Source organism: Plectropomus leopardus, chromosome 2 (genome assembly GCF_026936395.1).
Source record: "Plectropomus leopardus strain MGB_pleo_1.0 chromosome 2, ASM2693639v1, whole genome shotgun sequence".
Classification (NCBI taxonomy): Eukaryota; Metazoa; Chordata; class Actinopteri; order Perciformes; family Serranidae; genus Plectropomus; species Plectropomus leopardus.
Genome location: NC_142177.1, coordinates 40,000,900 through 40,022,312, shown reverse-complemented (window position 1 = coordinate 40,022,312; position 21,413 = coordinate 40,000,900). Strand labels below are relative to the sequence as shown.

General features: G+C 37.2%; 1 protein-coding gene across 1 annotated transcript in view; it reads right to left on the bottom strand.

The window, feature by feature from the left end:
- Window positions 1-21,413, bottom strand: part of LOC121937873 (serine/threonine-protein kinase 4-like) — a 40,460-nt gene that overhangs the window by 16,359 nt on the left and 2,688 nt on the right. The window contains exons 2-9 of the mRNA XM_088070731.1: window positions 15,876-15,956; window positions 13,324-13,452; window positions 12,234-12,348; window positions 11,770-11,934; window positions 10,344-10,511; window positions 10,050-10,187; window positions 9,368-9,499; window positions 8,200-8,410 (exon numbers count right to left, since the gene is read on the bottom strand). Coding sequence (XP_087926857.1) covers window positions 8,200-8,410; window positions 9,368-9,499; window positions 10,050-10,187; window positions 10,344-10,511; window positions 11,770-11,934; window positions 12,234-12,348; window positions 13,324-13,452; window positions 15,876-15,956 — 1,139 coding nt within the window. The remainder of the gene's footprint in view (window positions 1-8,199; window positions 8,411-9,367; window positions 9,500-10,049; window positions 10,188-10,343; window positions 10,512-11,769; window positions 11,935-12,233; window positions 12,349-13,323; window positions 13,453-15,875; window positions 15,957-21,413) is intronic.

The window sequence follows — 21,413 nt, the reverse complement described above, 5'->3', positions numbered from 1 at the left end:
TAACCAACATCAGTCCTAATAAAACATATCAAACATCCAATAACTTTTCAGAATTTTATCCCTTTAAATGCCAGTTTTTTGTCCTGATGCCAAAATGTTTGATGAAAAAAACAACCACAAAAAATATTTTTTTTAATGCACTACATGCAAATTCAATTTGTTTTTTTGATTATCAAAATAAATATATAAATATAAAATCCGCCTAATGAAAACATGTCAATATATCACATATATCACAATAAGTTTTTACACTCACCGAGGTGTTATTTCAGGCCATTTGAAAAAGTCAACGTGAACACTTATTTCGCTTTTACAGGCCACATGATGTACGACAAAGAGTCACATGACATTCTAAAAAACACGGCGCAGTATCTGTGGACTGAGGAAGAGACTTACATCATCTAAAGTCTTATATGAGACAGAAATTACGGCTCGCCTTTCCATTATGGCTCCATAAAACGCCTACATCGCTTTAGATAATGACGGCTAGTGAGGCGGCTGCAATAGAAATAAACCTGCTAATATTTTGAACATCCATCGCCATGGTTACTGGGATGTTATCACCAGATGAGAAGTCACAGAACATCACATGGTGGAAACGCTGTTTCTCACAATTGTGTTTTATCGACATTTCAAAAATATCGCTTAAGTTTTGCACAAATCTGTGATGGAAACGCGCCTACAGAGAGACAGTGAGAGAGGTTATTGATCACAGCTGCTGGTAAGTCTGGCATGAAGATCAAAACCATTTTCAATAATTAAATTAGTTAAACAAACAAAGTAATTTCTGTATCGAGAGTAGAAACATCTTGTCGATTTATCGTACACGTTCCTAGTAAACAGTCACATTAATAATAATGTTGATGTTATAATATAATATAATTATAATATAATAATGTTTGATCAGCAGAGACAGAAAAGAAAGATGAAGTTAGCTAAATGATGCTTCAAAAACTCATGAGATTGATGAAAATTTGAATCGTGATTTATCAGATGAGCCACTGACACGCCCATTCGCCTTTTTATAATGAAATTAGGACTTTTTCCACATTCTGACAGCAGATTACAACGGCGCGACGAGGGAATGGAAAAAAGGAGTCGTTTTACTGGAAGAGACATTAAACAAATATGCAATGTCACTGCAATCGTGCGATTAGTTATAATATTGTATCACTGACTCTGAAAAGTTGTCCGACTGCCTGATGCCGAAAAGAAAAGAGAGAAACTAAAGAAATAAAAATGTTGCTGCCATTACTGTGTGTCACCCACTGACAAGCCCATTATTTTTTTTCGCTGCTCCGACGCTGACCCGCTCTCCTCTCTGTCGAGTCTTTCCCGAACTATCAGATCAGATGTCACCACACAGCAGTCACATCACTGTGGGGAGTGAGCGTGTTTACTTTGAATTAAAAAAGTAAAAATGTTTTTCTTGGGGGAACTTTCTGGGTTGAAGAAAAAAAAACAACAACATGGCTTTTTAGTAAATCAGACGAAGCTGACGCATTTTTTTGGTGGGTTTTAACACTGTGTAATGACGCTAGTTGCTGAACGTTGAACCAGAGAAACAGTCTCAGGCCTCAGCGGGGTTAAAGTCTCTTCACTCCAGCAGGGATGATGCTTTGTTTTGCCCACACAGTCGCACAAGTGCTGCCGCCTCTAAACCAGGCTGAACATAAACCACAAGTTTAGGAAAGTAAAAGGTTTTACACAGTTTGAACTTAAAGTGAAGGCCAAAACAAGAGTGGACTCTGGAGAGGGAGGCCATCTGCTCCAAAACAAAATGAAACTTTAATAAAGTGAAGAGATGTGAGAGCTGAGCAGGTACAGAGAGCTAAATCTTTTTAACTGCAGCCCTCACAACGAGGCTATTAGAAACACGCGCCTGTTTTCAGAGTGTGCAGTGTTCACTTCACTGCTTATACTCAAAGCAGGACGACATGGCGTCAAATAATATCCATGTTTTTAGGCTTACATACAATATGTCTCAATATTTTGAAATCTCTGCTAAACTACAATAGACTACTAGAATACAAAATTACTGACAGAACTGCAGTTATAATACACTTAAATAAAGTAGCTACTGTCACGATAAAGTAGAGTAATAAACTAAAGAGCTGAAACGCCTAAGCGAGTCTGATACTGATGACTTAAAAAAAAAAACAATAAAACATGACAATTTATACTTGATGTTCACGATATAGCAATTTTATACATCACATGTGTAACAAACTGTGGTACATTGAGTATATTTGATATATATCGCCCACGAGGACTCCTAAGTCACTACATAAGAACGTGCACGTTGAAGACAGTGTTACGACGGAGCAGTTTAAGATTTGCGAACATTGTTGAGACTCACAGAAATGGAAAAGTCAATTTAAATAACTAATTTCAGTCGACATAATGGCTCCATCAAAAAAAAACAAATGCAAAGTTTGAATGACTCGCTTCAGTCTCATGCAGAGTCATCTATATTTTGTCTTTTGCTGCTGTTTTATGTGTCTGGAGACAAAAAAAGAGCAGAGAGCATTTTGAAATAAAAGCCTGTAAATATATCATAAACTCAGCTGCTCTACATGTCTGAACTGATATTTTCAAACAGCATAATCCTTCTGTCAGTGACAGACCTCAACAGGGATTATGAGTACTTTTGGATGTATCAAATCAGCATGTGACTTAAAATTTCAAAAGAAAGCAGCAGCTGTCAAAATCACGGTATGAAAGTTATCTAACTCAGAGAAGAGACGAGCTCTCCATCTGAGATCACAGACAACAATCAGACTTTGATTCAAACATCTCAGAGTTTTTAATCTTATAATTTAGTTCTGTTTCTAAACATTTACTTCTGCATAAGAAGTCCTAACTGAGTAAAAATGTTTTCATGAGTAATATCAGATCAGAGATGTTCTCAGGAGAGAATCCAGCTGTTCTCTGCTTCTTCTAAAACGTGATTATTAAACATCAGAAATAAACAGTGTCTATTGTTTCTGTGAGTTACAAGCAGATCTGGCAAGAAAACACTGAAAATGTGTAGTAAATAATATAAAGTATATTATAAATATGATATAGATTATGTGATTATGATAAATGGTGAAATATGCAAGCCGTTATGTAAAGGTAGGTCATATCATCGTGGAAAAATGGTGAGACTGTAGTGTTTTTGGGAGTCCAGGCTCTAAATTGATTTCACTGTAGACGTGACGTTATCTCAGTCTGTCATCTGCTGAAAAACAGCAGGAAATAAAAGTAAACCAATTTGTTTTTGCCAGTTTCAACAATGATGAAGTGGATTTTGAGTTTAATATCCTGTTGGTTACATTTTTATATTTGTTATTTAATAAATCCATCCTAAGAAAAAAAAAGGTGCAGAAGACAACGAGAAACGAGAGCCACAGAGAGGTTTCTAACATGAGTGCAGCTCGGCGGCTAATCAGTGTAAATTAAAAGGCTTTTTATTATTCAGTGCCATTAGGACGGATCAATATCTGATCTAATATCTTATCTTGATCCTCAGGGCCGCCTACAGCATCAGACTGTGGTCATTAATTTGGGATGAACACACACACACACACACACACACACACACACACACACACACACACACACACACACACACACACACACACACACACACACACACACTGAGGCATTAAAAGGACACAGCAGAGATGTACACACTCACACAAACACACAACTGAAGGATATTGGGGTACTAATGTAATTATAAACTTTAAATGTTCCTGTGTTAATGCGGTTTGAACTGCCAGCAGTGGAGATCCATACTAACTCAATAGCAGAACATCAGACAGGAGACTGTGTGTGTGTGTGTGTGTGTGTGTGTGTGTGTGTCAGATTTATAAGTAGTAACTATGTTTGAGTCGAGTAAAATGGATGCATTTCTCTGCATGTTCGTGTCTACTGTATTCAGTCTCTATGATTTCATACTTCTGGTCCTTTTATTCCAGAAAACAGACATTTTATATGTTTATTTTATAGTGCATGTTTGTTTTTATATTTAGGATACCTGACTTTTGCAGTACTTGCTTTTTTTAAAATATTTTTCTGTTACACTATTTTTACACAAATTTTAACCAAAATGTCTGCGTATATGCAGGGTTTTCAAATGTGGGAAAAGACATAAATAGGCAATAGACTCTTTTCGCATTGCCAGTAGATCAGCGCCACTCTGCAGTGTTTCGGTTTTTGTTTTTTGTTGGTGGTGTGTCACATTCGACGTCACAGACGCGCCAGAAAACAGCTTAACAGTAAAGCAGCACGGAGACCTGTGAAAATGTTACAATGGTTCTCTTCTTCTTTTTTATATCTGTTACTTATTCAGTCTCTAAAAATTGGCGCAAATTAATTTTGAATGATGTTTTAATGGTTCTTGGACGGAGACACACAGTATGATATGGCAACATGTCACTGCATCATGCCAAAAAAAGGGGAGAAATTTTGCACTTTCACCCGGTTCTTACATTTCCATCAACTTATTCAGTTATTTAGTAACTTATTCAGTGTCTCTTTCAAACTCGGTGCTGACTAATTTTAAGAAATGTTGGAGCATGTTGACAGAAAAGATAATGTGGGGGCGAGTCACTGCATTGTGCTGGAAAAGGGACAACTATTAGCACGTCCACAAGGGTTTTGTATTTCCACCACTGCCAATCAGACTTGGAGCCGATAAATAACACTGACTAATGCAGATTCATTTGTCCCGGAAATGAGACAAAAGCCAGACGTTAGAGGCGTTTGTGGGCTTTTTGTCCAGAGGGAAAGGGTCTTATATTAAAGGCAAATTCCTTGTATGTGACATTCTTCATGCCAATAAGCCTGACTCAGACTGTTCTGACTGTTTCAGCGGGGAACTGCAGGGTGGGAAATTACCCGACTCACTATCTGAATGCTGCTTACTCCTGCCAGTGGCTGCTGATGCCACAAGCCTCCTGCGGCTTCAAGATAAATATCTCACTAAATGTGGTGTGGGAGTTTTAATATTGTGCCACAGACTTCCTCAGTAGCTTTGTTTTCATCAGTAAAGCACAACAAGCGTCAGCGGTGAGCATTACCGGAGTCACTCGGAGCAAAATCAAACACACACACGTCTGAACTCAGCGTGTTGTGGTGTCTCAATGGGGTTAATTCTCTGCATATAAAAACAAACACATCAAACACACCCACAGAGAGCAGCACTGATGAACACAGTCCAGCTCTGATGGAGACTCCCTTCCAAAAGCACCCGGTGCATCCAACGCTTATGACTCCTACACTGCAACGAGACTCCCAGCAGCACTAACGGAAACGCACGACACCTGCAGACGGTGCATTAATTACGTTTAGAGGGATTCTGACATAAGTTTTTAACAAAACAAAAACGTTTTTAACAAAAGTTAAAAGTGGCCCTCCTGTTGATAGGGAGTTTTTGGTTAAAAAAAGAAGAAAGAAAAGTAATATTTGGTTTTCTTAATATCACAAAGCCCTACAACTAAGTAGTGACAATGTGCTTAGTATTTCATCGTTGAAGTTTTTTTATGTAATTTGATGAACAAGGCCGCTGATACATGAAAACTTACTTAAAGCCAGTTATATACGATAATGATTATTTCAATAAATACCTAAAAAACGATAATTTCTCTTTGTTTGTTTGTCATTACCTGAGGGTATGAAAGGCTGACATGTGGTGAGTACAGATTAATTTACATTTGTGCATTTTCCTAAAAAAAAATGTCATTTCACACAAAGAGCTGGAAAATCCCATTTTTGTAAAAAAAAAAGTCATTTTCAAGAGCAAAATCAATTTCATTTTTATATTTTGTTTTTTTCCTCTTGTCTTCTTATGTCAACTTGAATTGTACAAAAATAAAGCTAAAAATAATAATAATTTTCCCTGTATTTGCAAGTAATTTTCAATTTTCAGTAATTTTACAAAAAAAAGAAGCTCATTGCCTTCTTTCTGTGTTTTTTTTAAAGAAATCAAGCCAATTTGCTCACGTTTCAAGGGTCAAGGAGCTTTTTTCAGTGAGATGGTCACACTGTGCCCTCTGGTGGATAAAACAAAACAAACAAACAGCTGCACCTTTTTAGATGCTGATAACAGATCACATCACATCATGTTTGGCAAAAGAAGGAGATTCCTAACAAAGGGCCTGAACATTTAATGTCAGCGATATTAAACAGCTATTCATCGTCACGAACACTGATGAAACTCCGACACAGAAACAGCTGCACCGGTCTGTCGTGGAGCTGAGCTGAAAGGCAAAGCTCTCGATTTACCGGTCGATCTTCGTTCCTACCCTCACCTATGGTCACGAGTTTTGGGTAGTGACCGAAAGAACAAGATCACGGGTACAAGCGGCCGAAGTGAGCTTCCTCCGTAGGGTGGCTGGGCTCTCCCTTAGAGATAGGGTGAGAAGCTCGGTCATCCGGGAGGAGCTCGGAGTAGAGCCGCTGCTCCTCCGCATTGAGAAGAGCCAGATGAGGTGGCTCGGGCATCTAATTAGGATGCCTCCAGGACGCCTCCCTGGTGAGGTGTTCAGGGCACGTCCCACCGGTAGGAGGCCCCGGGGAAGACCCAGGACACGCTGGAGAGACTTTGTCTCTCAGCTGGCCTGGGAACGCCTCGGGGCCCCCCCGGAAGAGCTGGACGAAGTGGCCGGGGAGAGGGAAGTCTGGGCTTCCCTGCTTAGGCTGCTGCCCCCGCGACCCGACCCCGGATAAGCGGAAGAAAATGGATGGATGGAGAAACAGCTGAAGTTGTTTTTCGGTGGTCAGCTACAGCAGGAGTTCACTAACACGTTTGATCCGAGCAGAGAAACCCAGAACAGTGTGTGAGTACACTGTTCTGGGTGAGTACACTCTATTAAAAGGCCCAGATGCAGTGACAGTCGGTGTGCGTCTATTGTTTGAATCAGTGTCAGCATGTTCCTCATCACTTGGTTCCTCTTACAGCTTCTTTCAGTAAACTGGGAGCCAATTCCTCATCGTCGTCTCTGTCAGACGCAACGCCTTTAATTTGTGTAACATCTCTGCAAATATCTGCAGAGGATTCATGTGCAGTGCTGGAAGTACTTTACTTTACTTTATTTTGAGGTATTTTCTTTTTATGCTACTTTATACTTCTAACTCAATTCATTTCAGATGGAACTATTGTACTTTTTACTGCATTATTACATTATTTTAATCACTCAAGTTACTTTGTAGATTTAGATTAATAATAAAATTGATCAATAAAGAGGTATTATTGTAGGTGAAGACTAAACAGATGAACTCTCCAACTACAACAAACAAACCCACAAAACAATACCACAATATTTATGTTTAAAATATCAATAATTACACAAAATAGCTTTAAAATTATACAATATATCATCAGTTAACCAGAATTTATCCAATTCATTTTTAAGAGTCAGCTGAAGGACAGCTCGATCTGTGCTTTCACAGCACAAAGTGTGAAGACGATTTCTTCTCTTTCGTGAGTAACACCTTAGTTGAAATAATTTTAAGGAGTTCCCTCTTCAATCATATCTATTATCCAAAAAGTGGATGACAGGCTAGTCCCAGATAGATATCAACCATGTCACCACTGTGTCTCCTGTATGCTGGACTTGGGACTTGGGAAATGTAATTTTCTAACCTCAACATATGACATTTCTTTCTGACCTGATTATGTGTAGTAGTTATGTGCATTTTTTTAATATTTAAATTTATAAGGACACTACACCAAAATTGCAAATTCAAGATGAGAGGGGTTTATATAGTGATAAAAAATATTTCTTTGCATAATTTTTGAAAAGATTCTAAGATAGATTTTCCACCCTCTGTTTAATTTTATTGCATATTATGATTATTCCTTAAAAATGTCTTTTATGCATTTTATGCACTTTTACTATCTTGACATTTGTTGTTTAATATTTCTTTTCTATTTCTCTCCCTTTTATTTGTTTTCAAACTTTGGCCTCTGTCTACAACATAGGTATCAACGTGCTGTGTATATATATATTTATTTATTTTTTAGGATTTAAATTGTATCCCTCTCGCATGTAAAGCACTTTGAGCTGCATCTTTTTTTTCAGTTTGCCTTTTGATTTTTTAATTAAACTTGTTACTGAGTTTTTCTATACTACCATATAAAAAAAAAAGCTAAATTCCTCTTTCGCTGTTTATTTGTGGCTGATGAACATTTTGTTAGAGTGCACTTACTTTTCATAGTTCCAGCTTCTTCCTCGTCTTCATCGTCAGAGACGATGACCATGGTGCCCAGCTGTGACTGCATGGTTCCCGTGTCGTCGTGTGAGATCATAGTCCGAGCCGTGCTGCCCAGTGAACTTGCTAATGATCCAGCTGCCCGGATAGTTCCCGAGTCGCCTGTTCCCGCCCGCACCATCGTCCCCTGGTCCACCTCATCTTCGTCCTGAAACACAGACGGGGAGTAAAACTTTAGTAAACACAACTCATGTGAGCATCCGGTGGTTTAATGTCCATAAATAACCTCGACGATGACAACTGTGCTTTCTTTGTTTCTTCTCCCTGAAACATCAAACCGACCAGCGTCGGACACATCCAGAAGATTTGAACCTGTTCAGATCTGAGCTATTCCAATGAACTTTTTTAGGATGTCTAGATCTATGATTACTGTCATCTGGCTCCAACCAAACTCACAGACGCATATTATGGGATGTCTAAATGCCAACTGCACATCATGCAAAGTCGACTGCAGTAGAGCCACGCCCCCCTTTTTTAACAGATGTGGCAGACATGAGGACAGGAGGACGCCCAAGACACGTCTCAGTCTAGAAATCATATTGTGACTCTGATCACCGCCTAGCCAGAGAGACTTGATCTTACATTGTGTGTGTGTGTATGTATACACACACACACACACACACACACACACACACACACACACACACACACACACATACATATACATATACACATATATATATTAAAAAAATAAATGTTTTGTGACCATTGTTAATCTATTGATGTATTTTATTTTATTTATCTACTTTTTTACTATTATTATTTTGTCAATTAATTTCTTTTACTTAATTATTTTTAAATAGTTTACTTATTTATTATGTTGTCCTTAATTGCTTTGTGTATTCATACTATTTTTTTCCCATTTTTTCTTCCCTTTTTTTCTTGTTTTTTGTGTGTTGTTTTGTTTGTTAATGGATAATTGTTGAAAATAAAGACATAATTGAAAAAAAAATCATATTTTATAAATACAAAATCTGTTTTTAAACTGATTTCAGAATAAATATGAGATGTTATATTACTTATACTTGTAAAGCTTTACTCAGGATTTTTTCAAATATTTCTGTCCACTGGAATGGAAGAATAATTATGACCCCCCCATTTTTACCGAATTATCATCATCTTCTGCGTCCTGCTCTCTCTGTTCTGCCTCCTCTTGTCTCTTGAGTTTGATCTCCATGGCGTCTGTGATCAGCGCTCTGAGGATGGAGCTGGGCTTGGCTGACTTGATGAACGGATGCTGAAGTAGAGAAATGAAGATGAAGAGTAAGAAAAAACACATTTCTATAGTACTAGAAGTAGCTAGTAGTTTAACCCTTTAAAATCTGGATTGATATTGATGCCTTTCACAAGCATCTAGACCTCTGAAACCCGAGAAAATTTGTTTGACTTCTTTTAGAAAAATGGGAAAAAAGGCAACCAGCAACTTGACAAGAAATGTCCTGCAAATGGGGGAAAAAATTGCAAAAAGTTGACAAGAAAATGAATGGGGGGTGATTTTTATCAAAGTCTAACTAGGAAAAATGTCCAGAAAATATAAATCTTTTAAATATTGCTTTTTCTTATTATCTTAGATTTTTTTCTGCTCATTTTCAGGTTATTTTCTTGTAATTTATTACTTACATTTTGCTATTTTTTGGGCCATTCCTTGTTAAATAGCTCATTGCCTTTCTCCCCATTATTTTGAAAGAAATCAAAACAATTTACCCCGGTTTCAAAGGGTTAAATATTGGCTTGCAGATGCTTCATTTACAGCTCCTGTGCAGTGGTAAAGTTGTAAATGGAGTTACCTGTAACAACTGCGTGGCAGTCGCCCTTTGTTCTGGGTTTTTCACCAAACACTGGCTGACAAAGTTTCTAAATGCCGGAGACCACAGATCTGGGTTCCTGAACGTCGGTGGAGGGTTGGTAGGAATCATGAAAATGGCCTGAAAGAGGAAACATCACTCAGACAGACGAAAGTATGAACGAAGAGAGAAACACTCATTATAACTGATTCCATCTGTCTTCGTAGTCGACCCTCAAACATTAAAACACACACAAACACAGTCGACAACACAAAGACACTGCGCAGAGTCTCTCACCCTCATGGGATGTATGTCGGCGTAGGGCGGCTTCCCCTCGGCCATCTCTATCGCCGTTATCCCCAGAGACCAGATGTCTGCCACGCAGTTGTAGCCGATCTCCTGTATGACCTCTGGAGCCATCCAGAACGGCGTGCCGATGACCGTGTTTCTCTTCGCCATGGTGTCCTAAAAAAACAGAGAGATTAATGTCAAGACACAAAATCTTTATAGTTTAACTGGGATTCTGTGACTGATGTTACTGAGCTTTCACAATATTCAAGTAAAACCTACAAAACAACATTTTTTTAAATAAGGTCATTAGAAAATATGCTGGTACTAAATCAGATGCTCAGAAGTTGTAAGTTTAGAAGTTTATAAATTTAATTTACAATAATGATCTTATTATTCAGGATTTTTTTGAGTTGCAGTTACTTATTTTGCAAGTTGCATCTGGTAAATGGAGGAAATACAGAAGTCTAATAAATAAAACACAGTTATAATCCATAATCTTCTAATAAAACACAGTTATAAGTATCAGTCTCTCAAGAATTTTGCGCACTGTTTTTGTGATTGTTGCGGCTGGAAATGATTTCACTGCAACTTTTCTAAAACATTGCAATGCAAGTTGCAATGTTTTTTTGGGTTTGTTTCGCTGATTATCATAGTACTTTTTATTGAATCGAGGAATAATGTGGAGACTTTTGCAAAAAAGAGGCCAGCTGATGAAATAAACAAGAGATGTACAAAAGAAACAGCCAATTACAACAAAGCATATTCACAAATAGATGAATTTCTCTCAGAAGGATTGATGAGGTCAGAGAGAGAAAGAAAGTAAATGCTATTAACATTTATGCATATATACATCTGTCAATCCAGCAAAAATCTAATTGTGATGATCTGGTTATTGAGTTTTTTCACAGAAATGGAAGCATAAATCAGTTAGAAATGCTGTATAACTGAAAATGATTTAAAATCATATTTAGTTTCCCTGATTAAAATTGCAAAAACAGTTGTGATGCTGTCTCAGACTCTGAGTCTATTATTGTGAGCATTCGGTGTTTCTCACAGAACTGTAATCGATTTGTGACGGTGAGAGTGTCTCTCCGAGGGGTCAGCTGCTCTACAAGGAAATTAGGTTTTACCTATTTTTAATAGTCACATTTGTGGTAAGGTTACAGTAATCAAAGCATCCTGGAGGGACTAAGTAATACGTTTACTTTTTTGGGGGATTTTTCTTGCTATTAGTAGATGTAATAGGTGGTAGAGAAGAAAGGTGGAAAAGAGAGAGTGAGAGAGAGAGCAAGCAACACAGCAAAGGCTGGAGGGTCAGAATTTAACCCGAGCTGCTGCTGAGGACTCAGCCTACATGGGGCACAAACTCTACCAGGTGAGCGACCACAAAACCCACATGAAATTATTTTCTGAATTTGTAATATTTACTCACCGTCAGTTGTCCAGCAACTCCAAAGTCGGCCAGTTTGGCCTGACCCTCTGTGTTCAGCAGGATGTTTCCTGCTTTAATGTCTCTGTGGATTTTTCTCATGAAGTGAAGATACTCGAGACCCTTCAGAGTGGACTGCAGGATGGTCGCTATCTCCTCTTCTGTTATCTACACACGCACACACACACACACACACACACACACACACACACACAAAAGTATCGTTAAATTATGTCAAAGTACTCGAAATCATGTTAAGTGTGTTACATGATTTGTGTGTACAGTCTGACTCCCTATTTTATGCAGACACGTAATTACACACTTCAGTACAACAACGCTTACTTATTCACATTCTCCCTGTGTGTGTGTGTGTGTGTGTGTGTGTGTGTGTGTGTGTGTGTGTGTGTGTGTGTGTGTGTGTGTGTGTGTGTGTGTGTGTATGTGTGCGCGCTTCAGTGTCACATTACCGTCTTGTTGCGTATTCGGATGATATCAGAAACCGATCCGGCTCCACAGTATTCCATAACGATCCACAGGTCACTGTTTTTGAAGTAGCTGCCGTAGTACCGAACCACATGAGGACTGAAAACACAAGAGAACAAACTCAGCATGATGCAGACACGTGTGTGTGTGTCATACGTGTGTCATACATGTGTTGTTCTAGGCTTTATAAAATTCAAAGTGTGTTTTTGTTAACAGAGCATTTTTTGCATCTGCAGACTGCTCTGAAGCACAAAATGTGCAATATACACACCGACTGTTTAAGGACAGATCAGCAATATTTTAAGTCTGTCTGTCCCAAATAAACATTGAAACAGGTTGTTCTTGCTGTAATAATTCCTCTTGTTCATATTAGGCGTTAAAAATACCTTTAAACAAAGGAAATTTAATGACAAAAAACATCAGAAACTATGTTTACATCTGTTACTATTCAGGGTTTTTCAGACATTAATTTATTTGTGGCTGCCCACCATGGTTAAAACATCTGCTGCCACGTCTTTTTAAGCCGGACTGTTTATTTGGGGGCTGGTGGAACAGATACACTGTTCGCTTATTCATTTCATCACACTGTCACAGCGCAGAGCAATGACTGTGATTTCTTGGTACATTTACCAGAAAAAAAAACAAACTGATGCAGTATTTCCCCTAAAAGTTTTGGTGACAACTGTCATGCACTCTGCAGGAGTGTTCCCTCATGGGGAAACCCCCCAAAAAACTTGATATGAGATTGTTTGTTCGATGTCGAAATTCTTTCCACTGAGACTTAAAACACTTATTTAAAGTCACCTTGAACAACAGCTTCTATCATCTGAGAGTGATAATAGTAAAGTGTACATATTTATAATATAATTTAACATAAAATATCAAGAATCCGCAGCTCTTTTTTAGCTTATTTGTGAATATTAAATTTGAGGTACATTTACACAGCCCCCCTCTTTAAAAAGAAAAGTGGGAGGACTCTCGTAAACTGGAAAGATTTGAGTCACAGCAGTGATGCTTTAAATGACTTTGTCACACTTACGAACACATTTGTGTCCACACAAACCATCAGCGTACCTGTTACACTGCTGCATGATGGAGATTTCCTTGATGATCTCCTGAAGATCAGACTCCACAGGAACCTGTTTGATGGCTACGATCTCCCCCGTCTCTTTATAATGAGCTTTAAACACGCAGCCGTACGACCTGCACAGACACAAAGACACAAAGACGTCTCACATGTTAAGTAAAAATGACGTGACAAGCAGCAGCAGGACGAACTGGAGTCTGTTTACTCAAACTTTAAAACAGACAAAGTCTTTTTTTTCTAAAATCCTTAAAATTAAAACCTGGGCCTACCCTTTGCATTCTGCTTTGCACCTGCGTACTGCTACACATTTTTAAGATATTGTATTTTCCTTGATTTTATGCATTTATATACTCTATTTTTACTCTTATTTTATTAATAACATCAGTGGGTTTTACTTTATGTTCCAGTTTGTGTTATGCATTCTGTGCACTAAATTTTTACCCTTATTTTTTCTTGCTTTCACTGGTATTATCAAGTGGATTTTTTCCATTTGAAGATGCATTCTATGTAATATATTGTAATTTTACTCTATATTTACATGCAGGTTTTATTATGTCTTTTTTGTGTTTTATGTGTTCTGATGTGAAGCACTTGGTGCATTTAATTTCTTTCTTGTTAAGCACGTTGGGATGCATTTCCTTCTGCCTCAAACACACAAACACAAATCACACACACACACACACACACACACACACACACACACACACACACACACACACACAGTTGTATGTTAGTGTTAGCAGACAGTTAAACAAATACCGCAATGCTGTTAAACAAGATGATTTATTCTCTGTAAGCTGGAAACAAACTAACAGTTCCCCAGTTTATAATTTAATAATATTTGCAAATCGCAGCAGTACTCCATGGTCACAAAATGTGCCTTAATAGTCTAATAGATGGACGTCTGCAAAAGCTCTGCTCTGTGTGTGTGTCTGTGAGATGTAGAGAGCTGTAGGAAAGAACTGAAGTGTATTTGGCTTATAAAAATGTGACAATTTATACTTGATGTTCGCAGTGTAGTCATTTTATATATACATATATATATATATATATATATATACACACACACACACACACACACACACACACACACATATATGTATGTATGTATGTATATGTGTATATATGTATATATATGTGTGTATATATATATCACACATAGAACAAGATGCAATAACTCGAGTTGAGTATATTCGATATACGGCCCTTCCCTAGTTTCACTTTATTAAGAGAGCAGTACTTCCAAGATGAGGACTTCCTGTTGGTATCTCAAGAAAACGTTCCCAGCAGGACTCGTCTCAAAGAGTTTGATGTCTTTTCCATTAATACTTATTGGAGAAGGTTGTCTTATAATATGATACCTTCTAATAAAAATACACAAACTAAATCAGTCAACACTGCAGTTTGTCCTGTGTTTATTTTGTAATGCTCCTTTATTGTGTTATGTTTGGCCTTTTCAGCATAAGGAACTGACAGATATCAGTAGTCATCATCTGTCAGTTTGGGCGTCCTCTCGTGTCTGCGCTGGATTGTTCTGTTATTATTTTCACACTTATTTTGAGATTGTTGTCACCCGCCCAAATAAAAGTAAAAGAAGACAATGATGCAAGCATTGCTGTATAGGCAGATGTGTTTTTTTGTCTTTTATAGTTTTTATTATCATCATCATTATTATTATCATCATTATTATTAGTATTAGTAGTAGTAGTAGCAGTAGTAGTAGTAGTCGGAGTAACAGAATTATTATTTGTGTCATTAGTATTATTATTTAGTTATATATTTTCATTTTTTTTTATTGTATAATTGATACATGTTTGGCTAAGTGAAGGGAGGGATGGGTTTTTTTCCTCTTTTATTGTTTTTATTGTTATATTATTACTATTATATATTATATTATTATATATTATTATATATTTATTGTTATTATTATTAGTTTTAGTAGTAGTAGGACTAACACTATTATTATTTATATTATTATTTATATTATTATTATTATTATTATTATTATTATTATTATTATTATTTAGTTATCTATTTTTTTTGTTTGTTTTTGTATCTAAGTGATGGGACAGATGAGGTTTGTGAATGTTTATTCTGTTTATTCCAAATCAACATAAAAGCTAATAAACATAATTAAACAAAAAAAGAAGATAATACCAAAGGCTTCCAGTAATTAACTTTAAACATAACTGGTGCCTCATTAACAGCAGTGTGGCTGACGATCGGCTCATGTTGGAAAAAAAAACAAAAAAAACTGACAGAGTAGGACTTAAATTCAGTGGAGGGTCATAAAGTGGTGAGCTGCTCAAAGACGAGAGCATCAGCAGTAACACACAGCGTCAATCAGTCGCTCTGAACAGGAAGTGCGTTGAGAAACAGGATATGAGGAGGCAATGTTTATGTTGATGAGCACCACAGACGGGAGGAGCTGGCAAACAAAGGGAGGCGAGAAACGAGACAGAGGGGGACAGAGAGACATTTAAACACAGACGGAGAGACGCGTGTAAACAGGTGGTCCCCCGTCGTCTCACGGACTCACCCTTCACCCAGCTTCTCCAGGACGTCAAACACTTCCTCTGGCTGCTTGGTGAGGCTGTCCTCGCTCAGCTTCTTCAGCTGTCTGTAACAAACACAGACAGACATGTTGGTGTAGAGACAGGAGGCGCAAACAAACAGGAAACTGACACTTTCTAATGCAAATATTTTAGGGTGGGGCTGCAACTAACCATTATTTTCATTACAGATCAATCTTAATTTGCTCCAGTAACAAATGATTTGAAGTAAGTTCAAAAAAATTAAGTGAAACAGTGAGCATGCAAACAAGTGTTTTGTTTTGTCTGACCCTTAACAAAAACCGAAAAATAATTAGTTTGCAAGAGTTAGAAACAGAAGAGCAAATTCTCACTTTAAAGAACCTTAAACTGAACAATATTTGTCTTTTTCTAAGAAAAAGAAGAAGACATATTTTATAATTCCCCAAGGAAATCTCAATTTCTATACATGAAATACACACAGGCCTGAAAAACGTGAATTTAAGAGAGTTCTGCTTCATACATGACGGCGGATCAATTTTTGGTCTGTCTAACTGATTCATTGCTTCACTTTCACATTCAACAGGTGTTTTTCTGCTTGAAAGGATAACACAAATCTGATTAGGGAATATTATTTCTTCAAAAATGGCCTAAATTAATAATCAGTTATTAACATAGTTGCAGTTTTCTGTCAGAACAGTTGATCAGCTACAACAACTAATTTACCGTTTCGCCTCTATTTAATTGACACCTCCTTTAATCACTTTCTCTTATCTGAGCACTGTTGGTGTTTTTTATACCCCTTTAATTTCCCAGATTGTCTTTAGTAAAGCATAAATCTACATTCAATAACTCACTGTACTCTCATAGATCAGCCTTAAATTAAACAGAATGACCAAATCTAACAACAGAAACGAACATTTTAAGCACAATAGAAACTTTAAATTAAAAAGACAACATTTTAGGGGACATTTAGGGGACGACTTCACCCACAAAATGACCATTTTTTAGATCAGTCATTTCATGCGTCCGTCAAGAAAACCTTGTTTTTTTGTTTCCATGAAAATGGCGAACATATTGATTTATTGATTGACTGGGGACTGTGTACCACCACCGACCACTTCAAACCAGCAAAACTCCATTAAAACGTGCGTTATGAAATTATCAAATTCTTACACAACTCCTGCAGTATAACCTGAGACTCATCTATCCAGCTCAGTACTTCACAAACACGTGCATTTTTTCTAAAAAGTTACCATTTAAACCGGAACAGTAAAAAGTAAAGTAAAACTTATCTATGCTCCCTTTAAAGCCAGTTTTTTTTTTTTAAATGCACATATTTGGGAAGAACTGAGCATAAAACTCAAAATATGAGACTTGGATTATACTGCACGAGTTGTACTAGAGTTAAAAAAAGGTCATTTTGATACAGTCTCACTGTTGTTTAAGTGGCCTCAAATCAATAAACTGTGCGTTCACGTATTGTGTGTGTTTCCCGCTTAGGCATGCAAGAGGTTTTGCATCAAGTTTTCTCCATGAATTCAAGGTAATAAAACATCAACTCATCGATTTACAAATTGGTCATTTTGCGGCTTTGAGGGTGGTAAAGAGTCTGTCACCAACAGCTTTTCTTGTTCGGGCTAGAATATTTAATGGATCCTCTTTCTGGGTGCAGCCGCCCACCTCTGCTCTCTCTCAGCGTCTCTCCAGATGTTTGATAAAGTCAACACAAGATAAGAATAGTCTCAGGAAGACAAAAATAGATCCAAACACGTCCCAGATTCAGCTTGTGACAAGTAATTGTCAGGAAAATCACAGAAAAGCTGCGGCTCCACTCTCACATGCCTGGTAGCCTGTATTACAGATACCTTTGGGTTTATCTGTTGGTACTTATTGTCCGCACTGTTTAAAATGTGACATAATATAATAATGAATGTTTCTCATAAACAGAATAAATGAAGGTGTTATACAAGTGTTTTAATCTCCAATCCTTTTTTTATACATGTATTGTTTCAGTTATTTTAACATTTGTATTGACAGCAGCAGAACATTCCTTCAAATAAGCATTAAGGTTCACGTCTGGACGCCAAAATTTAAAAGTCTTTCCTTTGTGTTCTTAAAACATCTGCACTCATATGATATTGTTGTAAAAAATGATCCTCATGGACGCTGATGTGCAAAAAACAACTGAAAATGCTGTAGTGTAGATGCCAGGCCAGTGACTGGTGGTGTAATTTTGTGATGACACAACATAAAAAAACATCACGCTTCTGTGCAAAAAGGCGTTTTTTCAAAAAGAGCAAGTGTAGTTGTCCTACTAACACATGGCTATTTGTCTAAAAACATAAAGTCCAGCCCTGATTTCACCCTTCTCACAGGATCTGCACATTGCCAGTTTACTAAAGCTGATTCAAAAGCTGCGTTTTCAGGCCCCAAAAACACTGCTGTTGTGTGAAAAAAAGGCCAAAATGTTACAAAAGTTTCATGCAAAAAACACAACCCCTAAGGAGTCATTTTTCCAGTTAAGAAAAAAAAACCCAAACTTGCACTCTGAAGTATCAAATTTTTATGTGACGATAGAAAGAATCTTAAGTGTCACAATATTGATTTCATATTAACAAATCCCAGATTTATCTGAATAGATGTACTGGACATAAATAATATGTACAAGCAACCTGTCTTTCTGTCAGATGAATGTTTAGAAGATCAGATCTGAGTCAGGGAAAATGATTTCGCACTGAAACTGCAGTAAGTGGGAGTGGCAGCTCACAGTTGAGCAAATTAACGATGATCAATTCGCTGTTGAGTAATAATCAGAAAAGGAAGCTGGGAGCTGTTACGACTGCCGTCTGACTCTGAGGCTGCAGAGATTAAAGGATTATTACACTCATTTAGTTTTGCAGCTTTACAACACTACCTGACTCACTTTTCACAGAAAAAAACCCCCAAAACAAAACAGAAATATCTTCTTTTTAAATTCCACACATTTGTCTTTCTTGTTTACACCTGGCTCCTACATTACCCACAATGCAAAGACCTGTAAACAGAATCAGATGTGTTGAGTTCCCTTTAAACAGTGAGCAGATTGTAAAAATGAGGTTTGAACAGATATGAGGATTATTTTGTGCTTTTCTTTTTTATTTTGAGTTTTGTGGATAAAATGTATCAGTTGTGATCGCTATTATGATTTTTAAAAAATCAAATACCTGAAGAAGGAAAAACTTCAATAACTTGAGTTTGTTTAATTTGATGCTGAGGGACAGTTTGTTGGAGGAGGCGGGGTTCTGGTTCGGTGGGACTAAAGTTTGCTTTTTTGTCTTACTTTTTTATCTTGACCCTCTCCAAAGCCACACATATTTTTCCAACAGTCTCCTCAAAGAGAGGGGAAAACGCATGACCCCCCCTCTGTTTCTATAATGCAAGATTTATTTTTTGGGTGAAATTTTAAATGAGACACGTGAAATTTAGTGATGCTGATATATCATCATCTGAAGCTTAGATTTGGTTATTTTTCCTGACTAATTTGTTCAAGGGCTGTAAGAAACTTACAAATCAATCAATAATTTCTGCTTTTATAATTTGTTGCTATGATAAATTATATAATTTTTGGGAAAAAAATCATGTCTTTCAAATTGGCCAGCAGGTTTTGAGGTTCAGACGGTATTTAAAATGAATAAAGATCTTCTAAAATTATATGTACCTTTCCCAAGACTAAATAAAAATCCTTACTTCCTCCCCAGTGCTTCAAAGATTATATGAAATGGCTCCCCCCATTTTGCAGCACCCCTCCCCTCGAATAAATAACGAACGGTCCCTAACAGTCGTGGATTGTACACGCAGCCTTCATCAAAGTGCCGCCGCTGGTTTTGTTTTTCGGTGAAAGGGTCAGCTGATAACAGATCTGTGTGTCAACACGTCGCAGAGTTTCTTTAAAGCCAGACTTTATTCTCTGTCCAGCGCGGCCACGTGCCAAACTTTATCGACTCCACGAACCACAGCAGAGACACAGAGCGCAGCTCTGAAACGCTAATCCAGCGCAGCGGCCCACAATCTGCACTCTGAGGTGAACTCTGAACTTCTTCACATGCGTGTGTGTTTCTGCTGCGGCTGCAGACCAAATGTTTACATTACTAAATTTAAAACGTTTCTCCTCCTCTCGCTCTCTTCTTTTCTTTTTCACTTCAGTCACATTTTGCCTGATCTGACTCTCCATGCAGATATTCTCACAGCTGTTTGTAATATTGTTCTTCCATGAAATGTGAACAAATGACAAACTTTAAAACTTTAAAATAAAGGCAGCCTTCTGAGTCTTTGGATGGAAATTCTGACATTGTTTTTTTTCAGCTGTACGATTCATCAATCAGAAATATTGAACAATAATTAAAGACATATTTAACCAAATTTCTAAACACAAACAGAAAACATTTCGATTTTAAAAAATCTCAATATAATGATATAAATTAAATATTTTAGATGCAAGAAGCCCTAAAAAGATGCTGAAAAGTTTTGGAAAGTTTTTTGTGGGAATCCCAAATTTATCAAAACTGATATTTTGTGCAAATTAGAGCATCAATTTCCATTTATTTTCTAAAATTTTCTTTTGTTAAAACAGTTCAAATTGGCTGTTTTGGCTAAACGTGCTAAAGTTGGCAAATAAAAACAAAATTAGAAGACAGATAAATGATTAGACAAAAAATTGGTGGCAATTAACACCTCACAGATTAAAATTCAGGATTTATAACTTTTAAGGCCTTATCACACAACTTTAAAGACCTGTAGACCCCCCACAAAAGTTGTCATATTGAATAAATTCACTGCTTTATGACAAGTAAATTAGCCATAAAATGCCTTAAAAAATGTATTAAAAAAAAAAAAAATCACAAGTAAACTATTGTTTGAGTCATAAATTAAATCTTAATTAAATTAAAAAACTTTCAGTCACTCAGACTTGCTGCTCCCTCTCGAATTATTAACTGCCAAACAACTTTAAAAAAAATTAACCCAATAAAAACACAGTCACTGAAACAGACAAAGCAAAACAACCAGTCTGAGTCTCTCCTCAACATAAAGGTCAATGTTTCTCTATAAACTCCACAACCAGTTTGATGAGGAAGCGCTGGATGAGCGAGTGGACGTGATGAACAGCAGACACGGTGTGTTTTACTGACATCTTCCTGATAAGTGGACAGAATAGGAACTCCTCAGTTCCTTCTGTCAAACACACACAGACCAACAAACAAGTTTCTAAACTGAACGACAAACTGAACGCGGCCCTCGATTAACGACCGTCTTCTCAACATCTTCTGAACATTTGTCCTCTGGGACAACAGAAAACATGTCTGGGACCACCTGGGCTGTGATGAGTTACAGACAGAAGCCAAAATAAATCGATTTGAAAGGCGAAATAATGGACGGCGATTTATCACGTTTTGACGCTGGAGAGTTGCGTCACCAGCGTTGCAATGCAGCCACCAACACCTACGGTGTTTCCACAGCAACCCATGCAAATGATAGTGATATCTGGACACACAAATTCGATCTCGTCA